Source organism: Carassius gibelio, chromosome A22 (assembly GCF_023724105.1).
Source record: "Carassius gibelio isolate Cgi1373 ecotype wild population from Czech Republic chromosome A22, carGib1.2-hapl.c, whole genome shotgun sequence".
Classification (NCBI taxonomy): Eukaryota; Metazoa; Chordata; class Actinopteri; order Cypriniformes; family Cyprinidae; genus Carassius; species Carassius gibelio.
In genome coordinates, this window is record NC_068392.1 from 12,746,974 (window position 1) to 12,766,527 (window position 19,554).

Below are 19,554 nucleotides of genomic sequence, written 5' to 3' on the forward strand. Positions count from 1 at the left end.
TTACTCCCTGTGAAATCCACTGTTTTTTATTTTATTTTTTTATTTTTTATGTGTTGATACAGGTATGTATTATTTTTATACATTCCATACCCTGGACATACTCAAGCCTTGTCAATCTACAGTGATCACTCAAAACAGGAATCAGGAACTCTGTTTTATGTGTCATCATTTAGAAGGAAACTGTCTTTTATGTTCATTATTTCGTTTATTTTAGAAGTGTTGAAACTTATTCTGCATGAAAACCATTTATATTAAATATTAGCCACAACTGAGCTATCAAATTTAACATAAAAAAAAAAAAAAAAAAATTAACATTGGTTTAATTTATTTGGAGAGATGATTAGAAATTGCTCTGTTATTTGGATGGTGCTCCACTGTCCTGTGGCTGGCACTAAGCGGTTCAGTTCTATTGATTAGCCCAGTATCTTTTACACTGATGGTAATATTGCATTGGGGATAGACTTTGCTCTGCTTTCTTGTAGCTTCAAAGTACTCTCAAACACACAATGTTGACAGATTTTGCATAATATTATCAGTTTTAGGTTAGGTTACCCTGGCTAATCATCAAAACTTGTTAAAGTCAATATTAAAGTAAGGACAATATAGCATTCACATTTTAAAATGTAGATGTGATGTGGGACGGGGGCTGAGAGCCGTGAGAGCGGAGCAAGGCTGGTGGAACCGAAGGTTCAGTAGAAGTACATTGAAAAGTAATGTTACTACCTTTCACTTTGATTACTTTTATTTTTCTTTTCTTGGGGAACCATTTGTGTGAATCCCAATGCAATGGACAATGTACATTTAAGATAGCATTGCATTGGATTTAGGGTATATTGCTATACTGACTAACTGGATTCTCCTGAGATTTAAGCCTTCTATCAAAACTTATTTGACCATAAAAGTAATATTAAATTCTTCAGATGCCATTTTTTATGTGCATTGAGATTCAGGATGGTGGCAATATCAAACTTGCTTTTGAATTGAAATATAGAAAGTAGGACCAATATGTAGATTAATTAATTACACGGATAAATTATATGGTCAAACAAGAGAAACTGCAGATGATACTAATTCTGAGACTTAGTCGATAATTCTAAAAACCTTTTAGAGTAGTACTTACTTGTTTAGCTTGCTTTAGTTAGAATGTCTTAATATTCAGTTTAGGAGATGAATATCTAGTGTCAGTTAGTATTTCACGTTGTATTCCCCATATGTTTTATTTTCATTACTTAACATATAAGAATTTGTCACTGAAAAACCCATTGCTATGTGCGCTTCCCTCAGTATCTATGGCAGAAGTAGACAACAGAAAGAAATCATGCACCAGTTGTTAAATAAAAAAGAAAAATAGTGAACAAACACATTTTTAATGCTTGTTCAGATTTATTGAAATGAAGGCGTTCATTTACAGCTGCAAAAAAAAAAAGAAGTGCTACTGAGACAAGAAGTAGGTTTAAGCACACTGTTCAATGCAGCGACAGGCCACATGAGCATCTGTAGTCTCTCTCAAGTCTACACTCTTCTCATAGATTCCATCAAACATCTTGAGGTTGGAGTCTGCAGCACAATATAAATAAAAATAGAAGCAACTTTTATAAACCAATATTAAATATTTTCCCATTCAGCCTATGTTACTAAGTTTGAATTTTAAGATATAAAACCTGCTTTCTAAAGCAAAACCATTTGAGAATTACTGGACTAGAGTCATATCAGTCTGCAAACAAGTAATGAAGTCACTTACCAGTGGACATACAGTGGTATCCAATAGTGACAGGAGTTGTTCTCATTGGTACACAGCCTGGCAGACAGCGCAACACAGGCTCAACAGAGTAACATTTAGATTCCTGTCCATTTAAAATCACCTGCTTCTCCAACTTCACGGATTCAAGTTTCATGCGGCATTCTGAAAGAGGAACGATATTTCTTTTTAAAGTGTCTTTAAAACAAATTACATTTTCTGTAATGCACAGTGTCCGACAAATCTTACGGCCGGCATCACGGCAGCTCTCAGCAGGAAGCACCCATGAGTGGGCAAAGCTGACTGGACTTTTGGTCAGGTCTCCTCTGGGTGTGGTGTACTCCTGTCTGATCTCTCCATCAGCCTTTCCACAGAGTCCACAAGTCTGTCCCTTCATCCAGTCTGCAACATAAACCTGAAATATCCAAGAAAAATAGATAGTTTTCTATTTTTAGAACCTTTAGCACAGTGTTTGTAACATCAAATTAAACTGTAAAACTGTTTACATTGTTATACACTAACATATTTAAAATATTGTACTTATATTATTTGCCAATATTTGGCAATTGTTCCAATGTTTGACTTACCATCCACTCATCATTGGTATAATAGACCTCTTGAAGACCATGGCCTGGGGCATAGAGAGCGATACCTTGACGTTTCTGCTCAATTCGAATGGAACCTACATCAAAAAAGACTTATAAATGTACAGGAAAACACTCTAAGACTCCCTTCCCAAGGCAAAGAACAGCATCCCAGTAAAAGTCATATGGCAAGTCAAGTCTAAAAAAATAAAAAAATAAATTGCTGATGCAAGCAACAGACTTTTATACCAAAATAATGCAGAGAGAACTTCAACCTGTTGGGTGCTGATATGATATATTGTTGGTTGGTATGTCAATTCCATTCATTTTAACCTTCACTGCACTCTTCTGGTGGTATATATCAACATCGCTGTGGTGGAATAAAATATTGAATATTGCAGTGTCTAAGAACGGAACTAGTAATATTAATGAGCTGGACTTACATGTCTGCCACCTTAATGTTTAGGTGTTCGTGCTTAAAGACATCCTCCTTTTTTATCAGGACTATGAATTTGTGCTCTAAAGTGCAGTCTTGCACTAAGACTTGGTAACAGGAAAGGGGCATTTCATAGTTGTACTTCTTATAGTTGAATGTAGTCAAGGTTTTTCTGACCTTACTACATTTAGCTAAATAGTGAAACAAACAAAAATTTAGCAAAAAAAAAAGATAAATTCATGAAAATTGAAAGACCAATTAACACACTTTACTAACCTGAACTAGTCTCTATATAGAGGTTTCGAATTATGTTTGTGACATCATTTTCTGGATAGGCCTGGATAGCCTTAAATGACAAACTGATTGGAAGAACCAAGTTCGACACTGACAAGGTCATCTGCAAATTCACAAATGTTAGAAAGTGTTGTCAAAAAAAGGGGGTGGGGGCGGCACAGTAAACTAATTATTAGATTGTTGCTTACTGTTGGGGTCTTAATAATGATGTCCAGTGTCCTTTCAGTTGGGACAAGTATGATCAGTTCAACCTGCCTCTCAATGTTTTTTTCATCGCTAACAGCCAATCCAGTCATTTGAGCTGCACCAGGAATATATTCAGCCACACTTCAATAGGAAAGGAAATTAAAAATGTGTTGATATGTTGACATTTATGAAATGGAACAACTGTGATGAAGAGTAACCAAACCTCTTGGCATAGGTGGTGATAATTGTGGGCACCTTCTCACACTTCACTTTGAGATAGGCCATAGGACTTGGACCTTGGTGACCTGTTTCTGCGTTGATGGTAATTGCATACTGTTGGCACTCTGCACCCCAAGCAATCCTTGCCTAGATAGAGGCAACTTTTAAATGCTTTATCCTAACACAGGGATGTCTAATCCTGCTTCTCTAGAGTCACAATCCTGTAGAGTTTAGCTCCAATCCCAATTAAACACACCTGAGTCAGCTAGTCAAGGTCTTACTATAGATTTTCAGGCAAGTGTATTGGGGCAGGTTGGAGGTAAACTCTGCAGGCTATTGGCCCACCAAGACAAGAGATTGGACACCCCTGACATAGCAGAAAAAGATAACCAAAAATAATTTCATCAGATTTCTTACATCTGCATGCTTGCTCAATAAGACACCATCAGCACACATTTTCCAGTTGTTCTTCACTGCAATGGCGACCACGATGATCTGCACCCTTGAGGTGGGCATGTCCAGGTAAGCAGTGAGCTGGTACCCCAACAACTTTCGATCAACTCTCACAACACGTGCAATGACAGCAACCACTGGAGGAACCGAGTCCCCAAGGAATCTAGACTGTAACCATGTAAAGACATTTAAAAATTAATCGATTAAAAAAATAAAAATGAAAGGGATCTGCTCAAAGATCTGCTTATAGACACTATGTCATACCTGAATGGGCTTGAAACTTTGACTGCTTTGTCCACTGGAGAGGCCCTAGTGATCCATACAGTGATCCATACAGTGATCCAGAAAAAAACAAATAGTTGTGAAAGTTAAACTTTTATAAACATTGACTTTGGCAAATCATATTTTTATCATTTTTATTTCTTGTTCCAAAGAGAGAAGCAGATATGCATCGCCAATGTCCAAAAGATATTTTAATATTTAGAGTTAAATATCTAGAGATATACATTAAATATTTGTCTGCAACCCAAGTCCTTTAATGTGAAGTGTTTTGACTTACATTAGCAATCCAACAGCAATCCAAAGACTTTGAAAGTTGTGTAGTGTGTGTGTTGCATAATAAATAGAAAATCCTGGAATTAACTTTGTGGCAATAAAAATACTCACTTTGGACAGATGAGAGCTGGAAGATCGAACAGAACTACTGGAGCTAAAGCTGTGACTACGGGTGCTTTGTGGGTAAAATAATTTGTTATGGCTGAAAAAACTGGAGTTCTTGTTCCTCTGTTCACCCTCTAGGACTCTCCTCAGTTTCTGCAGGATGATCTTGACCTTGGGAGTCTTCGTGTCAGCAAAGCTGACTTCTTTAAGGAGCTTTTTAGCAGCTATTGGGCCTAGTTGGACCTCTAGCTCTAGTCCCTCAACAGCAGGACCATCAGCTGTCAATAAATAGATTATAAGATAACACATTTTCAATAACAAACATAGTTCCAGTGAAATTCTGAAGTGAACTTCAGACACTTGCCTCTAACTATGTTAACATGTACTCCATGCTGCCCAATTATGTTATAAATGGTGGTGTTTTTGATGAAGGTGGCATCACAGGACATGACCTCCATGCATACATCAACTCCAATGTGAGGTACAGCAGAGCAAAGTGTTTTGTGAACTGGAACACTAGTCCTCAGTTTAGGTTCCTCTGCCGGTGATATAACAGTTTTAATGGTTTCTGATGACTATGTAGGGATCAATAAAACAAATTAGAATGATAAAGAAATTATTTTTTCACGTTATTAATTAGCCAAACAAATTTTTGATTATTTTACCAGATCTCCAGGTGAAATAATTGAGGTATGTGCTTCTTGGGAATGTTTCAGTACTACTGTCTCTGGTACAATGGGTGTAATTCTCTCTGCATTGACCGCCTTGATGTTTCCAGCTGCCGCCAAAGTCTCAAAACTAATGTGGGACAACAATCACAAAAAGCCACTTTAGTAATGAGATAGAGCATGGTGAAAAGATTGAGAATGAGTCTACTCAATATATTCTGACCGTGCTGTCAAAGCATGCACTGGAAGTACAACAGGAAAAGCCTTTATCTTGAAATCAGCCTTTGCGATGTCGAACTTTGCCTCCACTTTTAGAGGCAAAAATGTATGGATCTTTCCTTTCGCCATGGATGCAGCTTGAATAAAACCAGTATTCAGTCCCATTACAGCAAAAGTCTGTAAGGTAATGCTTGGTGAAACTTCAGCGGTTAACTTCACATCTGTCTTCATCAGATGAGAAACATTGATGGTTTCAGTTAGAGGTGGTGTAAAAATAGCCTGGACTGGACAGGATGGAAAATAAAAAAACAAAACGAAGAAAAGTTTCACTATTAAAGTGCATTCTCTATTAAATATTGTGCATTTGTTTAAAATTTCATTCCCTATTTCCAATTAATCTATAAATAGACTGCACTTTTCAGACTCTTACCCTTCAAATTACCAGCAGCCACTGCAGCAGCATACAAACTGTACTCCATGGGTACACCAGCCACTGATGGGAAGATGTGACGCACTTCAGCCACCAGTAGGGGCTTGGCATAGTGGAAGGCAGTACCATTCTGTATCACTTTAAGAGCTTCCCCTGCAAACTCAGGTATATTGCCTCCAGTAGTAAACTATAGAAAAAAAAATTATGGTTAGCTCCATTTTAAACATCCTCAAAAGTTTAGGAGGACAATGCAAATTACTTAGTATTTTTGGTTCATATGAACTGATATTACCAAAATATACCTGTGTTGCCTGTTCAAGAACTGCTTTGTTGACATTTGCAAAAGCAATCTCTTGTCCAAGAACTTTCACATAGATCGAGCCCAGGGGCTGCTTCTTTGGCAGGGCTTTGAATGCTTTTAACTGCAGCATGCCAGATTGACAACAAAAAATATGTAACTGTCAAGAAACACTCTTTAAATAACAATATGCCACACTTACAGCCTTAAGAACTTGTTTCATCCTGGGCAGCCTGTCCTCGTGCAGGAATGGCGATTTCAGAAGAGCCTCCTGAATTCCGTCAGTTCTGACGCCAATCTAAAAAAAAAAGTACTTCAGTGAGGTTGAGTAGGAATTTAAGAAATTACTAAAATAAAGGAGTACCCAATATTTTCCTGTATCTTATTTAATCACCTCAAAAATGTCAGCAGCAGCTCCAGCAAGGTAGGCGCGTGCTTTAGTTACAACAGCCCTGGGCAGGATGGTGGCGGCATCATTGATGAAGAAAGCACTACTGGCAGCCCCTACCATGAGAGAAGCTAAATAATGGAACAAATCAATAAGTTTTTTAGAGGAAACCATCACCTGGCATGCAACACTTTTGGTGTTAACAGACTAATAGACTAATTAGATTAACAGACTTTCTTACCTTTATAACCATCCAAGAGAAAAGCTTTGCTGTAACAAAAGCTAAGTTTGTCCAGTTTTGGGCTTAATATCTTGGTGGCAACTCTGCTGGCCACGGCACTGAAAAAGACCAAGGTGGATTTTCGATGTTTAAGTTTAAACATTAATATTTTGGAAAATATTCTGGCTTTTATTAGCGTAAACTCACATTAGATAAAACTCGGGTTGTGTGCTCCTTGTCAAGGCTTTCATGTGCGAGTACACAAGACTGGCCACTTGTAGATTTGGTTCTTTTTGTAGAGCACGTGCAAGAGTAATAACCAGACCAATGCTTGGCTTTGTCTCAGAAAGCACAATCCATGAGACCATGCGTAGCTCTGGATGGAGATCTTTATTTAGAAAAACCTGCAGAACTACATTCTGGACCTGAAATGCAAAATGAAATGCATATAGTAAACCAGTGTTTTTTTTTAACTAAAGTCCTAGGGACTTATTTAGCAGAATGTTTTAGATGTCTCACTAATTAAAGCATTTGATTCAACTCGTCAGTTTGAAGGTTTCTTGAACAGGGAGACATCTAAATCATTCTGGGAATTGGGTCCCGGGGACTGGAGCTGAGAAACGAAAGTTGAAGTAACTCACAATCAGTATGACAAAGCAAAGCATGATTGGCTATGACTAACCATTTTGGGTTCCTTTTTAGCAATGGCCTTCAGAGCCAAAACTGCACCTACTTGAACTCTCTTAGGAAACAGATGTATGCGGTTCCCAAATACTGGTAGAAACTTTGTAATGTATTTAATGCTAGCAGGTTGACCAGCATTTCCTAGTACTTTCAAAATCAAGGTCATCTCTGAAGTGTCAGCCTTAGCAGTTGCCTCAATAACAATCTCATGGAAGGGCTGGAAAAAAAGAGGAAGTTGTCCACAGTCCACACATAGTCAAGCAAAACAATTAGTGAATTATCTTTTTTTTTTACCTTCAAAAGCTCCACGGGGCATTCAAGAGATCCACTGCAGTACCTGGCAATCATTGTCCCATAGCCAAGCATGGCAACCTTACGTAGAACAGGTGTTTCTTGAACTTTGTGACTCAAAGCCAGACCCTTTTTTGATTACAACATTTATAGAACAAGTTCAGACAATATCCGGCATGCTAAAGCCTTGAGTCAACCATCAAATACGAGTGTACGCACAGAGTAGATCTTAATGGTGTCCAAATTAGCGGTGACCATATGCACAGTGGCCAGAAGGATCTCAGTGAACTCAGGGATAGAAAGTTCGCCTGCCAAGAATGTCTTCTTGACAAATTTTAGAGCAGCTAAGGTGCCAACTGCAGGAACAGCATCTAAGATCCATTTTCTTAGAGGAGTAAAAATGAGTGACAATTTGCAAAACAAGGTTTTAGACTGTTAAAGTGAATATTTTGTACCTGAAATTTGGTTTGGTTTTAAATTGAAACCAGATTCCCTCAATAGCACCCAGACTTGCAAAACGCATAAGCTGGATGAGCTGAATAAATTTAAGTGGAACATCTTCATGGACCTCTTCCAGATTTTTGGTAGCCAGATGATTCAGAGCATCTACTACCTTAATGAATACCAGTAAAACAAAAAGAGAGAATTGAAATACTACTGTTATCTACAATACAAACCTAACAATGCAGTCAGTATATTTAATGTATAACAATAAAAATAATATGAAATATGTCCTTACTTGAGCCTGTGGATTACTGATTTTCATTAGCTGAATTGGACTCCAGAGTGTCTCAGTGCTAAATTCATACTGTAAAGCTCCACGGGCTAAATATTCAGCACGGATTGGAATTATGGGAGATGCCATAATCTCCAGAAAGTCCAGGGTTTGTCTGAAATATTGAGTATATACTTGGGTTACCACATCAAAAAAATGATAACAGATATATTTAATTCAAAATGAGTGCATGACCAAACTTCTTGCCTAGTTTCCATCTGGGGAGCATCTTGAATCTCATTTAGAGTTGTAAGCTGATGAATCTCTTGGACTGTTGCTTCATTAATCATAACACCAGTTGGAGTTGGCTTCATGATGTAGCTGTAGGTTGCAGCTCCAGAGAGACTTTTTACCCTCTGTTAAATTATATAGTATATTTGAGAAGGTAACAGACCCTCTGTAGTACCTTTACGAAGCCCCCATTGAAATCCCGGAATCTATAGCATTGAGAAGAAAATATGACATGAATATTTTGACCTGACCTGTTGACATTCAGTGCATTTTTCAATGTAAGTCAAGCCAACATCCTTAATTATCCTTTCATTGCAAAGTGTAAGATCCCTAGACTTGGTGATGGTGGTGTGGTTACTTCCTTCATCTTCACTGATCAGATATTGAGTCTTGCAAATGCCTTGAACTCCATCCTACATATCAGAATGAAGACTCAAGTTTAAAATCAAGATACATATTTTTTGATAAAAACTTAATTTTAGTCAGTCTCACCTCTTGAACCTCATAGATGTTCTGGGTCTTTTTGAGGTTGAGCTGAAAGATGTTCAGAATTCCCCTGTGCAGGTTGATAATGTTAGTTGGGACCACAGAAGGTGCGAATAATTTTCCAACCACGCCATTGGTGTACTCAAACTTAATGGGAATCTGAAGCTGAGCAGCCACTTCTGAAGAGATCTTAGTAGCAACAAACGCATCTGTGGGCCAGAAACCACTGTACTCGAACAGCTGAGGAATCGAGAGCTGAAACAAACAGGCAACAGGCTTTTCAATTATATCTCAGGTCAGTAACAGAACAATGTTTTATGTTGGCATTAAAATCTTCTGGCACCTTAAGCAGGAATGTATTCTCAGTTACAGCCCTGATGGAAACCTTGCTGTTGATTTTAATGCCAGCTCTTGCCAGACCTTCCTGGTGAAGACCACTGAAGAGCAAAGCCTCATATTTGTACACATAAGTCTGAGTCCCTGCCAACTCAGGGACTAAAAGTGCAAAATTGCATTTTAGATAAGTCACATAGTACAATCTTATTTTGTCATTGGTAAACACACTAGTAGAATAGGATTAACCACTTTGCTTACCAAGATTCACATGCTGACTTGCTGAAATATCAGAGAGAGAGTTTATTTAATATAGAATAATGATATTTATATCCATGCAAATGGTGAAATTTTGAAACAGCATTGCAGGCTACTTACCCACAAGGGCTATAGTCAAGGCCATGACAACAGTTCTCATGATCAGCGGTTGTGCAAAAACACCATGTCTGTTTTAAAGTCAAGCCTTTGCTGGCCAAATACTGATCTCTAAATGTATGATTAACCAGTTTTTTAGCACAACCAACCGGTTGTGTTCCTACTCCTGCCAGCTCATTGGTCTAACATGAGAATCCAGGGTAACCTGGACTTTAGTGCTTGACACTGATATAAAAATTATAAGTCTTAAAGAGATCAAAATCTGAGGCATTACCCTGAAGGTGTTTCTAATAATAATATAACATTTGAATTATTTATTTATTTATTTTTATTTTATTATTGCATGTCTACTTACCAAAAAACAAATGAATGGACATCAAATATTGATTTGCACTGTAATTATTTTATTGCGATAAAAGGAGTAATACATGATCATGAGAAAACCACAGTGTACGAAATCAGCTGCCAAGGGCAATAGTCAATTATACAATTTAAACATACCAAATACAATAACATACCAAATGCAATAACAATGTTGTTATTTGAACATTACAGTGGCATAGTATACAGTCTCTGTGTCTGTGCTGTCTGTTGGATATTCATCTGTGGGGATTGAAGATGGGTGTTTTGTTTTCAAATTAATGCTGGAATAATGAACATCTTGATTGTCGGTGGCATCTGCTTTCTGCGTGAGGTCAGAGGGTGCATTGTTATTGTGCACCGAGTCATACTGATGGGGAAGGACAGTGAAAGTCAGCATTTTAAAATAAATAAATGTCAAATTTAATTTAGTTTCAGCCATCCTTACCTGAACCTCCTCCTCTCTCTTTTCAATTCTGTGGGTTTTAGACAAGGGACAGCTTCTCCTCCTTAAAGAAACAGCCATTTAAATATATAGCATATTATGTGGTCCAAGACTGAGTCTGCTATTTTAGATTTTTCAAAATGTAATAAATTTTACAATTTACACTATCAGATTGTATTTATGAAATAAAATTTTCACAATGTCATTTTATTTGTAACATAAATAGTGGAAAATCTTAAAAATGTATCTTTGTTTTAGCTCATCATTGTACTGTGTTAATTGTTTTAATCCCAAAACTTAAACTTAAATGCACTGACCTATACCACAGGACTCCTATGAGTGCAAGAGCCAAAATCACACACAGTATGATTGCAGAGTTTCGTAACACTGTGCTCTCCTTATGGTCTGTACAATACAGAAATTAATTAGTCACACAGACTGCAAAAATCATTTTGCATTAAACTACATGTATAATTAGAGATGTGTTACCTCCTACAGCACAGGAATACTGGTGAAGCTCTTCATCTCTGACTGAGTCCAGGTACAGCTTGTTGTCTTTAGTGAATCCATCTGTTACCTGTCGTCCGTTCTTGTACCAGATGTAAGTATGTTTGTTGTTCAGAGTGCATTTAGTTGAACAGATTAATATCACTTTCTGTCCCTCTGATATAACGTCTGGGCTTCTTGTTACCTGTGTATCTGAAAAACAGAATTGAAGTAAAGCTTCAATAGGGGAGGTGAAATGCTCGTTTTCACTCAATCTCCTGTTAATCTTGAGTACCTATAGAGTAGTACTGCATCCTTCATGACTCCAAAAAGTCTTTAGTTTTATTATATTCATAAGAGAAAGATAGTCTGTACTGATTTTTCCCGGAAAAACACGACCGGCTGGAGGCGTGACGTGTGGGCGGAGCTAAAGAATCATGAAAGCCAGTAGGTTTTTGCGTTGAGAGCGTTTGGAAGCTGTGACATTACCGTGAGGAACCCGGGTCTCCGGCATGGGAGGGGACGCACCAACAAGGAGGCAGAGATATTTTAAGCAGTTTTACTCACCGCCTTTGGTTCCAACACACAATCGTGACCCTTTTTCGTTGGGATTGCATCATCCTTAAGAAATAAACGATGTGCAAATCCGGCGTCAAACTGGACCTTGTTTGTAAAACAAGCATCTTCAAAATGCAGGGGAACAAACAAAAACACTTGCACAACTCCGTTGATGCTCTGTAAAAATAAACTCCATCCACTGGTCCCTTAATGCTGTTTTTTTTTGGTAATCTGTGCAGGGTTGTCTTGCCCTGGCAACCAAAAACACACTTCTTTTGTGACTTTTTGCGACGCTCTCGCTCTGATCAGTGAACGTCTGTTGTGCTCTCAGTGCTCTGCTATACGGGAGCGCTCGCTCTTCCGGCAAAAGTGCCCTAGGACCAGGGGCGGAGTGGGACCAAAAAATCTAACGGGAAATTTTGTAAACCACCGGCCCTCTGCGGTTAAAAAAATGCTAAAAAATATTTACTACTAACGTCATAACCCTTGCAAAATTATTTTAAATATATTAAGAAAGCCACCGCTACTGGTCACGTGGTCTATGGTTAGACTGATTTGTTTAGATCCAGTGAAATTGAAATTGCTACCTTGACAACGGCACGTGAGAGGCGTTTACACCGCCGCTGACTTGTAACGGAATTTTCTAAACATACATAAAATGTGAGCATATCACTTGCTAATCATTTATGAATGTTTTTGTAAATTATATAGTTTATCATAAACTAACCACTTATAAATTACTTACAACTGAACTTTTATTATAAAGTGTTACTGATTATTAATTGGCGTTGTAAAAAGGTATGATAATGTAAAAGTGACTAGAAGCAGACGAGGCTCTGCCATTTTTCTTTATTTTACTTTATTTACCTCAGTGTTTACTATACGGCTGTGCGCAGGAAGAAGGCGCACGAGACCGCTATGCAATTATATGACCATTTATTAAAAACACATATATGCTATACAGATAACCAAATAAAAGTTATTTTCATATTTGCATGACAGCAGGGCTTCAATTCTGTTAATAATCAAGTAATAGCAGCAATTGTCAATTAAAGTGTATAATAAACATACGTTTTTCATGATATAGTACGAAATGATTTTTTATTGTATAGTGTATATATTTTAAATGTGATTGATTGTAAATAAAAATTTTAATATGAATGTAGTCTTATATATTTATTTCATAATCTGCGCGACCCCATCGGTGACTTTCTTTGATTATGTTTGCAGGGCGTTCCAAATGAGCGGTTATTGTCAGTGAAGTCCACTTCAACAGATACACCGTGCTCAGGGAGTAGGGAGCAGTGAACACTGCGTAGGGACCCTGTCGAATGGAACGCACCTTCAGAAATACAGTGCCGGTATAGCAGTCGATTCTGCTCCCCTCGGAATGTCTGTTTCCCCTCGGGTTGAAAGGTCCGTGTAATAAACCCTACCATATAATCAAACATTTTCCCAAAGTAGCCTAAATTCCGCGGATTTGGCAACACACTCCCGTTTATGTTCTTTTTTTTATTATTCATCTTGCAGTTGTTCCGTTATTTTTGTCTTATGTTTTTACACTTCAAGTTGAAAAACCTCTTGTCTTAATTTTATTTTCAAGTTTAAGATTTAGGACGGTATTTTGAACTATTTGACTTGCCGTACATCCAGTCACGCTTCTTGCGCACGCTAGTTCTGATCGTACGTATTGGAACTCGTCAACCATGCAAGAATTGTAGTATGTTTGCGTAAAGGGAAACAGACATTACGAGGGAACAGAATCGACTGCTACACCGGCCGCCGTGCTCCCGCTCCGGCCAATATTAATAATTTATAATGGGCCGATCATGAAAATTAATCAACCGGCCGGCCGGTCGACGGGCCGACCGGGAAAAGTCCCGATCGTCCCGATTGCCACTCCACCCCTGCCTAGGGCCCATATAAGGAAATTCCGTTCCATCTAACGTCACACAGAGCCATACTAGAAAAAAACTTTCAGAAACTTGTGACAAACCGGAAGGAGTATTTTGGGAACAAAAATAATCTTTCAAACGTACAACTTAAGTTTTGAAACTTTGTCCATGTTTAGCATAGGAATCCAACTCTTTAACAGTGTAAAAAACTCAGTATGCATGAAATAGCATTTCACCCCCCTTTAACATTGAATTTGAGTGACATAGTAAATAAAAACTTGATATAATGGCACTGGAATCTGTCTGTGAACAGTTTCCTGCCATTGGTGGCTTTAAAATCTTATCATTCACTCTTGATCAAATTCATTATGATCAGTTAGTTACCTGTAACAGTAAGAATGACTCCAGGTGATCCAGAGTATTTGCCGGTTGTCGTGTTAGTGATGATCCTGAATCGATATTCTCCAGAGTCACTGATCTTGAGCTCTTTGATTCTCAGTTTGTTCCCCACATACTCCACACGACCAGCAAACTGATGCTCCTCACGCAGATCCTTTAAGTCACCAGATGGGTAATGCCAGAATGTTTTATATACAGTATAACCAGAGGGATGTGTGTATGTGCTGGAAATATCTACTGTTGAGCCGACCAAAGCACAGACTCTTCTTGAGGAGTAAGTCACATCCCAGCAGCCACTCTTAGAAATGCCTGAAAGAGACACAGATTACTGCTGTGAAACTCACAGTTTAATTTAATCTGTTTAAATATACACATATAAACATAAATATACAAATATAAACAGCACCACACTGTGTGTATTATGTGACACTCACACACAGAAGGGGAGGGATGTTCACGATGTGGATAAAGAGAACAGGAAAAGATGTCAGCATCTCTGCTGACTGACACAGATGTTTTGGGGGACTGTGTATATCTTAAATGCTGTCTATTCTTCATCCAGATATAGTGATCTTCAGAGGTGAAATCACAGGAAGAATCACAGATCAGTTCTACTGTCTCATCTGTCAGGTCTATAAATGCAGGATTCATCCTCAGCTGCAGGACTGAATAGAGTAAAGATTAAGAAATCTTCATCACATGTCAAATGAAAGCAGCTGAAGTGTTCAGAATCTGGACTCAGTTTCACCTGTGACTGTTAGACTGACGGCCGCTGAGCTGAGATGTTTAACTCCATCCTTCATGATGAACATGAGCTGATATTCTCCAGAGTCTCTCTCTCTCACGTCTGATATTGTGAGTGTTGAATAGCTGCTTGAGATCTCATCTTTCACCCGTCCTGAGTAATCTGAGTCTAAAGTCAAATCTTCAGGTTCATTGTTTTTTCTCCAGTTTGTTCTTTGTTTCTCACTGAACCAGAAAACAGATTTGATGTTGAAGCTGGAGTAAGAGCACCTCAGTGTCACTTCTGTCCCCTTCACAGCACAAATACTCTGTTGCCTACAGGTCACAGTCAGGCGGTCTAATGTTACAGGGCCTGAACAAGAACATTTTATTGAGATGAAGCTTACATACAGTCAGATGAGAGATCTTTACTGCAACAATCCAGTGTTCATACTAGCAAATATGACTAAAATAATAGTGCATCTAGACTGATGAATCTGCTGCTGAAATATATGTTTACACTCATTTTTAATGATTAAAAGTATAAAATCGTGTGAGTAATGATCAAAATAAATCAAAATAACCACTCTCGGAAAGTGTCAAAGATTGGAGACACATTTAAATAAAAAAATTACAGAGGAGAAAAACACACAGTAATGCTCAAACCTGGAATGAGCAGCAGCAGAATCAGCGATGAGAGACTGGAGTTCATCTTCACTTCACTTCGATGATTCTTCACTTCACTTCACTTCACTTCACTTCACTTCACTTCACTTCACTTCGATGATCTTCACTTTGTGTAAATTCACATATACAATGAAAGACAGAGAGCTGCTCATCCTGAAAAAGGAAACCCAGTGAGTTTCACTGTGACTTGAAAGGTCAATACAGTTTAGAAGATTCATCAGTCTGTTATCATAGTTCCTGCTGCTCTACTAAAATCATGAAAACAGTAACATTTTACTCAAGATGACATTTTAAATGCAATCAAATATTAGCTTTTTCTACATTACATTTTGTTTTTCTCTGATGTGTGTTGCTGTTTCTACTGTTGAATAAATCGTTACAGACTTTCTGCTGACTTTACTTCCTTCCCGTTTCTTATTGACACACTAGTGCAAAAGAAATGGAGTTATTTTTATGTTTTCTGTTTTTTTTTTTTTTTTTTTTAAGAAAGGAGATGCTTACTCTTCAGAAAATGTTTACCATTAAACTCCACTCAGGAATTTAATATAAGCTGTTGTTACATGAGCTCTTCAAATTAAACCTTGAGATATTTTGTCATTTTCTAATAGTAATGTATTATTTTCTGTTAGTAATTTCAAATCAAAATCTGAATAGACATTTTCAGCAGATTTTCATGTTTGTGAAGTGTTGCCTTCCGAGCAGTGGCAGTCTATTTACATGCGGTGGGAAATTTTCCAGAAGTGAAGATTGTGCTGATGATGTACAGTAAGCAGCATATACTGAAGGCAAATATTATGTTTGATCATTTTTTCAGCAAAAACTGGAATCATAAGCTGATACACACACACACACACGTTTATATATGAATTTACTTTCAACTGTGCCATAAGATGCCATTTTATTGATTTAGGCACAGGATTATGGGGTATCACAGGCAGCAACATACACTCAGTAATCAACCAGATAAATGTCAGAAGACATAATTTTGTTTTTCTCTGACCTACAGTAAATGTCAAACTGAGATAGAAATGTGTTATATATAAGTAGCACAATGCCTAAACTCAACAGTACATATCTAAGACTGCACTAGGTGGGGTTCAACACAATATATGATAATCAGGAGCTTTATCCACGAGCCACATTCAGCTAGACCTGCAGCCAAACAAACTAAGATGAGTGTCGGGCAAAAGAGATATTTGTAGCATACACAAAAAGTTCACTAGATGTCGCTGTCTCAAACTGATAGGACACTTTTAGAACACATTACTTATTATACAGTTGGTTTTGAGCAGATTCATATATTTTCTCCTGACCAAAAGGTGACGCTGTGTTTTTAAGAAATCACAGAAAACGTGCCTCTGGGTGGGTCCACACATAGACAGTAAAAGAAATGGACACAGCGACCCCATTGGAACTCAACTGAGACAGTTGAAGCCCATTTTTAGCGTTTTTTAGCACTTCCATTTCTGACGCGCAGACTCAAACGAAGGTTGACGACGTCAGCAACCTGTCTGACAGATGTAAATGTTCTAGTAGCTGTGCGCGCAAACTGCCATCATTAATCTTGCAAAGACGGCAAGCTTGAGCGGGGAGTTCTTTGTCGTGAGTGAGCAGGAGTAAGTATTCTGATTAATTATTTTGTATAGTATTTGTAACGCCAGTACGCCATATTAAGTTAATTGCCTGCGAGCTTCTCCTCCTGTCTGTACGGTAATGCGACAGAGAGAAGAGTGGTTATGACGCAATCGTTAGCCTATTTTTTACAAAAACTTGTTTGTACGGGGCCATAAATGTAACATAGAAGGTAATGGAGCCCTTTATACATTGTTGTGTATCTTTAGAAATAAATAATGGACAAACGGAGTCTTTAAACGCCTCAGATGTAAAGTTAAAGAGTTAAAGAGTTAAAGATGTAAAGTTAAAGAGTTATTCGCTGTCAAAGTGACGCCAAAATGAATGGGAGTCAATGGGAATGCTAACGCAAGTGAAGTTCTTTTAAAGATAGCTTACAATAGACTAAAGAATATTTAAAGTTTTAAAAGAAGTAAAAATGAACTTTATATCAGTTGAAAACAATCTAAATTTAGGTTTGCAATGAATGGCTCTGGCTTTATGAAGGTGAAATTTACCCAGAAGACAAAGCAATAAAACAATATTAATTGTTTAATATAATTAATAATAATTAAACAATATTAATAATGTTCTAGATTAATGTCATTGGAATGAAAATCTGAAATTGAAGAAAGAGCATTTAAAAATTTAATCTATTTAATCTAATATATAAATATCATTAAATGAAAGTGTAGGAAAATAGTTGGTTACACAGCCATAACAAAAATGAGTTGATGAGTTTTGAGTGAGCTCTTGGTGGTTTGAAGAGTGCATGCTGGACGATGGAAGGGTCAGCATAGATTATAGGCAAGAGCCCAAGTCACTGCAAGCAGGGCAAAAAGCAAAGGCAAAAAGCTAAGGCAAAAAGCCAGTCATTGGGTTATAAACGTGTCCATTTGACCCGTCCTTCTTAGTGCGACAGCCAATCAGATATTGTCTTGGGCGGGACCTATGCCCCATTCTCCGGTTCTTGCATGTAATTAGTGTAATGTCCACATGATCGCATGTGTCCAAAATTATGAAAGTTTAAACACTTTAATAAGCAAACTTAATAGTTTAAATATGGTGCATCCTACACACATCTACTTTATATCAAAATTCTAGAAATAATTTACCCATCAAGTAGGTACCAAAATACATATTTTTCCCATAGTTGAGGTGGGAGTAAATAAGGATTTAGCCGTGATAAGTGTATAACACACAAAATTACTTGAGTAATATAAAGCATGCATAATACAGAGAATACACATGTATGAGGCAACTTCTGGTGTTTAGTTCCTATAACTGAGGTAGAAAACCCTACGAATAGGCTGTAATGAAAGTTAAACACTCAGAAATAATTCCACAGGTTATATAGAACATACATGATACTTAAGAAATGTGTGAGGTAAACACTTGTAATCAATTAAGCTTATTGGAAGCAATTTTGAGATCGTTGTTTGTATTAAACAACAAGTGGGTTAAATTTCAGTGTGGAGACAAAGTATCTGGAATTTACAGCTGCAGCAAGGAGGTGTTCCCTGGTTTAAGGTTTCTGGTGATCCTGGGCCAAATAAATACAGGATACGGGTCACTACAGGGGTTCTTGGCCATTTGATCTTAAGTTTGGGGAACAAAGGGAAATCTTTTCCTCCTGTCCTGGCGTCGCTGGTATGAGATTAGACAGGCACAGAAGGGAAAGGAGGGGGTGACATCTCCTTTAGCCATCTTGGCACCATGACTGTGTTTTATGATGCACTAATGGTTCGATGGGGAATCGTCCTGAACTGTGGAATGCGTTGTTGGGTTCTTTTAATGAAATGGACTCTTCAAGGATAATCCTAAACAGTATTTATAAAGTCAATATTGGAGTGCTTTAAATGGAAACTTAATAGCTCGGCTCCTAATAGAAAAAAGAAAAGGGGAGAGGTGGCATCCCTGGTGAATACCTTGACCCACAGATAACTGGGCAGAAGTGCCAGAAGCTAAGGAGACACAAATCGTGCACTGCAAGCAGGGCAAAGGCCACAGAGGCAAGGCTGTGAACAGCTGATGCGGACAGCTGTCAAATCGGTCCAATCAGTACCACTCTCCTATTAGACACATATATATACGTGGCACTACAGCTCAGTAAGTATGCTCAACGGCTCGCAACAATCCCTCCATCCCCATTATAAGCATGGACACATTACTGCGCCCCTTCTGGTTGTTGTCTTCTTTGTTTCAGATCACTAAGGCTTCCAAAATCTTAGCTGGTATGGACCTCACTGCTGAGAGACACCCATCTTCATAACCAGGCTACAGGATAGACGTCCGACTGCCACATCTACATCATTAACACTGTTTGCTTTATAGACTTTATTAAAAGTCTTAATTGTTATGTATTTCTCATGGATCCAGGGGGTTAATGTTAAAGCTCTTGTATGTTAAATTATGATGACCT

The 19,554-nt window shown here is 37.9% G+C and overlaps 2 protein-coding genes across 9 annotated transcripts in view; both read right to left on the bottom strand.

Annotated features, from left to right (window-relative positions):
• Positions 1 to 1,363: 1,363 nt before the first annotated feature.
• On the bottom strand, positions 1,364 to 10,100 carry vtg8 (vitellogenin 8). Of its 4 annotated transcripts, none has more exons than XM_052538307.1 (32): positions 9,972 to 10,100; positions 9,855 to 9,875; positions 9,604 to 9,697; positions 9,267 to 9,515; positions 9,026 to 9,187; positions 8,751 to 8,899; positions 8,508 to 8,658; positions 8,224 to 8,381; positions 7,988 to 8,153; positions 7,772 to 7,897; positions 7,476 to 7,694; positions 7,001 to 7,218; positions 6,815 to 6,912; positions 6,580 to 6,704; positions 6,388 to 6,483; positions 6,190 to 6,309; positions 5,888 to 6,074; positions 5,462 to 5,741; positions 5,236 to 5,368; positions 4,935 to 5,145; positions 4,577 to 4,848; positions 4,175 to 4,219; positions 3,875 to 4,078; positions 3,462 to 3,604; positions 3,241 to 3,379; positions 3,035 to 3,155; positions 2,766 to 2,949; positions 2,598 to 2,692; positions 2,326 to 2,420; positions 1,988 to 2,153; positions 1,742 to 1,903; positions 1,364 to 1,557 (listed from the first exon to the last, which is right to left on the bottom strand). In XM_052538307.1, exons 6-32 carry the CDS (start codon positions 8,855 to 8,857, stop codon positions 1,454 to 1,456), a joined length of 4,125 nt encoding a protein of 1,374 aa, XP_052394267.1. In that variant the 5' UTR covers positions 8,858 to 8,899; positions 9,026 to 9,187; positions 9,267 to 9,515; positions 9,604 to 9,697; positions 9,855 to 9,875; positions 9,972 to 10,100; the 3' UTR covers positions 1,364 to 1,453. The 4 variants fall into 4 exon arrangements, 3 of the variants coding, with proteins under 3 accessions (XP_052394267.1, XP_052394266.1, XP_052394265.1); XM_052538306.1 differs by having other exon boundaries at positions 5,900 to 6,074; positions 9,604 to 9,755; positions 9,972 to 10,093; XM_052538305.1 differs by having other exon boundaries at positions 9,604 to 9,755; positions 9,972 to 10,093.
• A 251-nt stretch (positions 10,101 to 10,351) lies between these two features.
• The window catches only part of LOC127942535 (sialoadhesin), a 41,062-nt gene continuing 31,859 nt past the window's right edge, over positions 10,352 to 19,554 (bottom strand). For 2 of the 5 annotated variants that reach the window (XM_052538312.1, XM_052538309.1), the window contains 7 exons: positions 14,860 to 15,207; positions 14,546 to 14,776; positions 14,097 to 14,420; positions 11,263 to 11,472; positions 11,091 to 11,178; positions 10,777 to 10,837; positions 10,352 to 10,698 (listed from right to left, as the gene is read on the bottom strand). In XM_052538312.1, coding sequence (XP_052394272.1) covers positions 10,507 to 10,698; positions 10,777 to 10,837; positions 11,091 to 11,178; positions 11,263 to 11,472; positions 14,097 to 14,420; positions 14,546 to 14,776; positions 14,860 to 15,207 — 1,454 coding nt within the window. In that variant the 3' untranslated portion in view covers positions 10,352 to 10,506. Of the gene's footprint in view, positions 10,699 to 10,776; positions 10,838 to 11,090; positions 11,179 to 11,262; positions 11,473 to 14,096; positions 14,421 to 14,545; positions 14,777 to 14,859; positions 15,208 to 15,500; positions 15,675 to 15,847; positions 17,324 to 19,554 lie in introns of those variants that run through there. The other 3 variants (XM_052538310.1, XM_052538311.1, XM_052538313.1) reach the window with 3 other exon arrangements.

Coding starts and splice junctions, on each gene's coding strand:
- vtg8 (XM_052538305.1), bottom strand. CDS start 10,011: ATGAGAACTGTTGTCATGGCCTTGACTATAGCCCTTGTGG. Junction 4,220..4,576: donor CCAGCTCTCATCTGTCCAAA/GTGAGTATTTTT, acceptor ATGGATCACTAG/GGCCTCTCCAGTGGACAAAG. Junction 3,605..3,874: donor TATTGAGCAAGCATGCAGAT/GTAAGAAATCTG, acceptor GCCTCTATCTAG/GCAAGGATTGCTTGGGGTGC.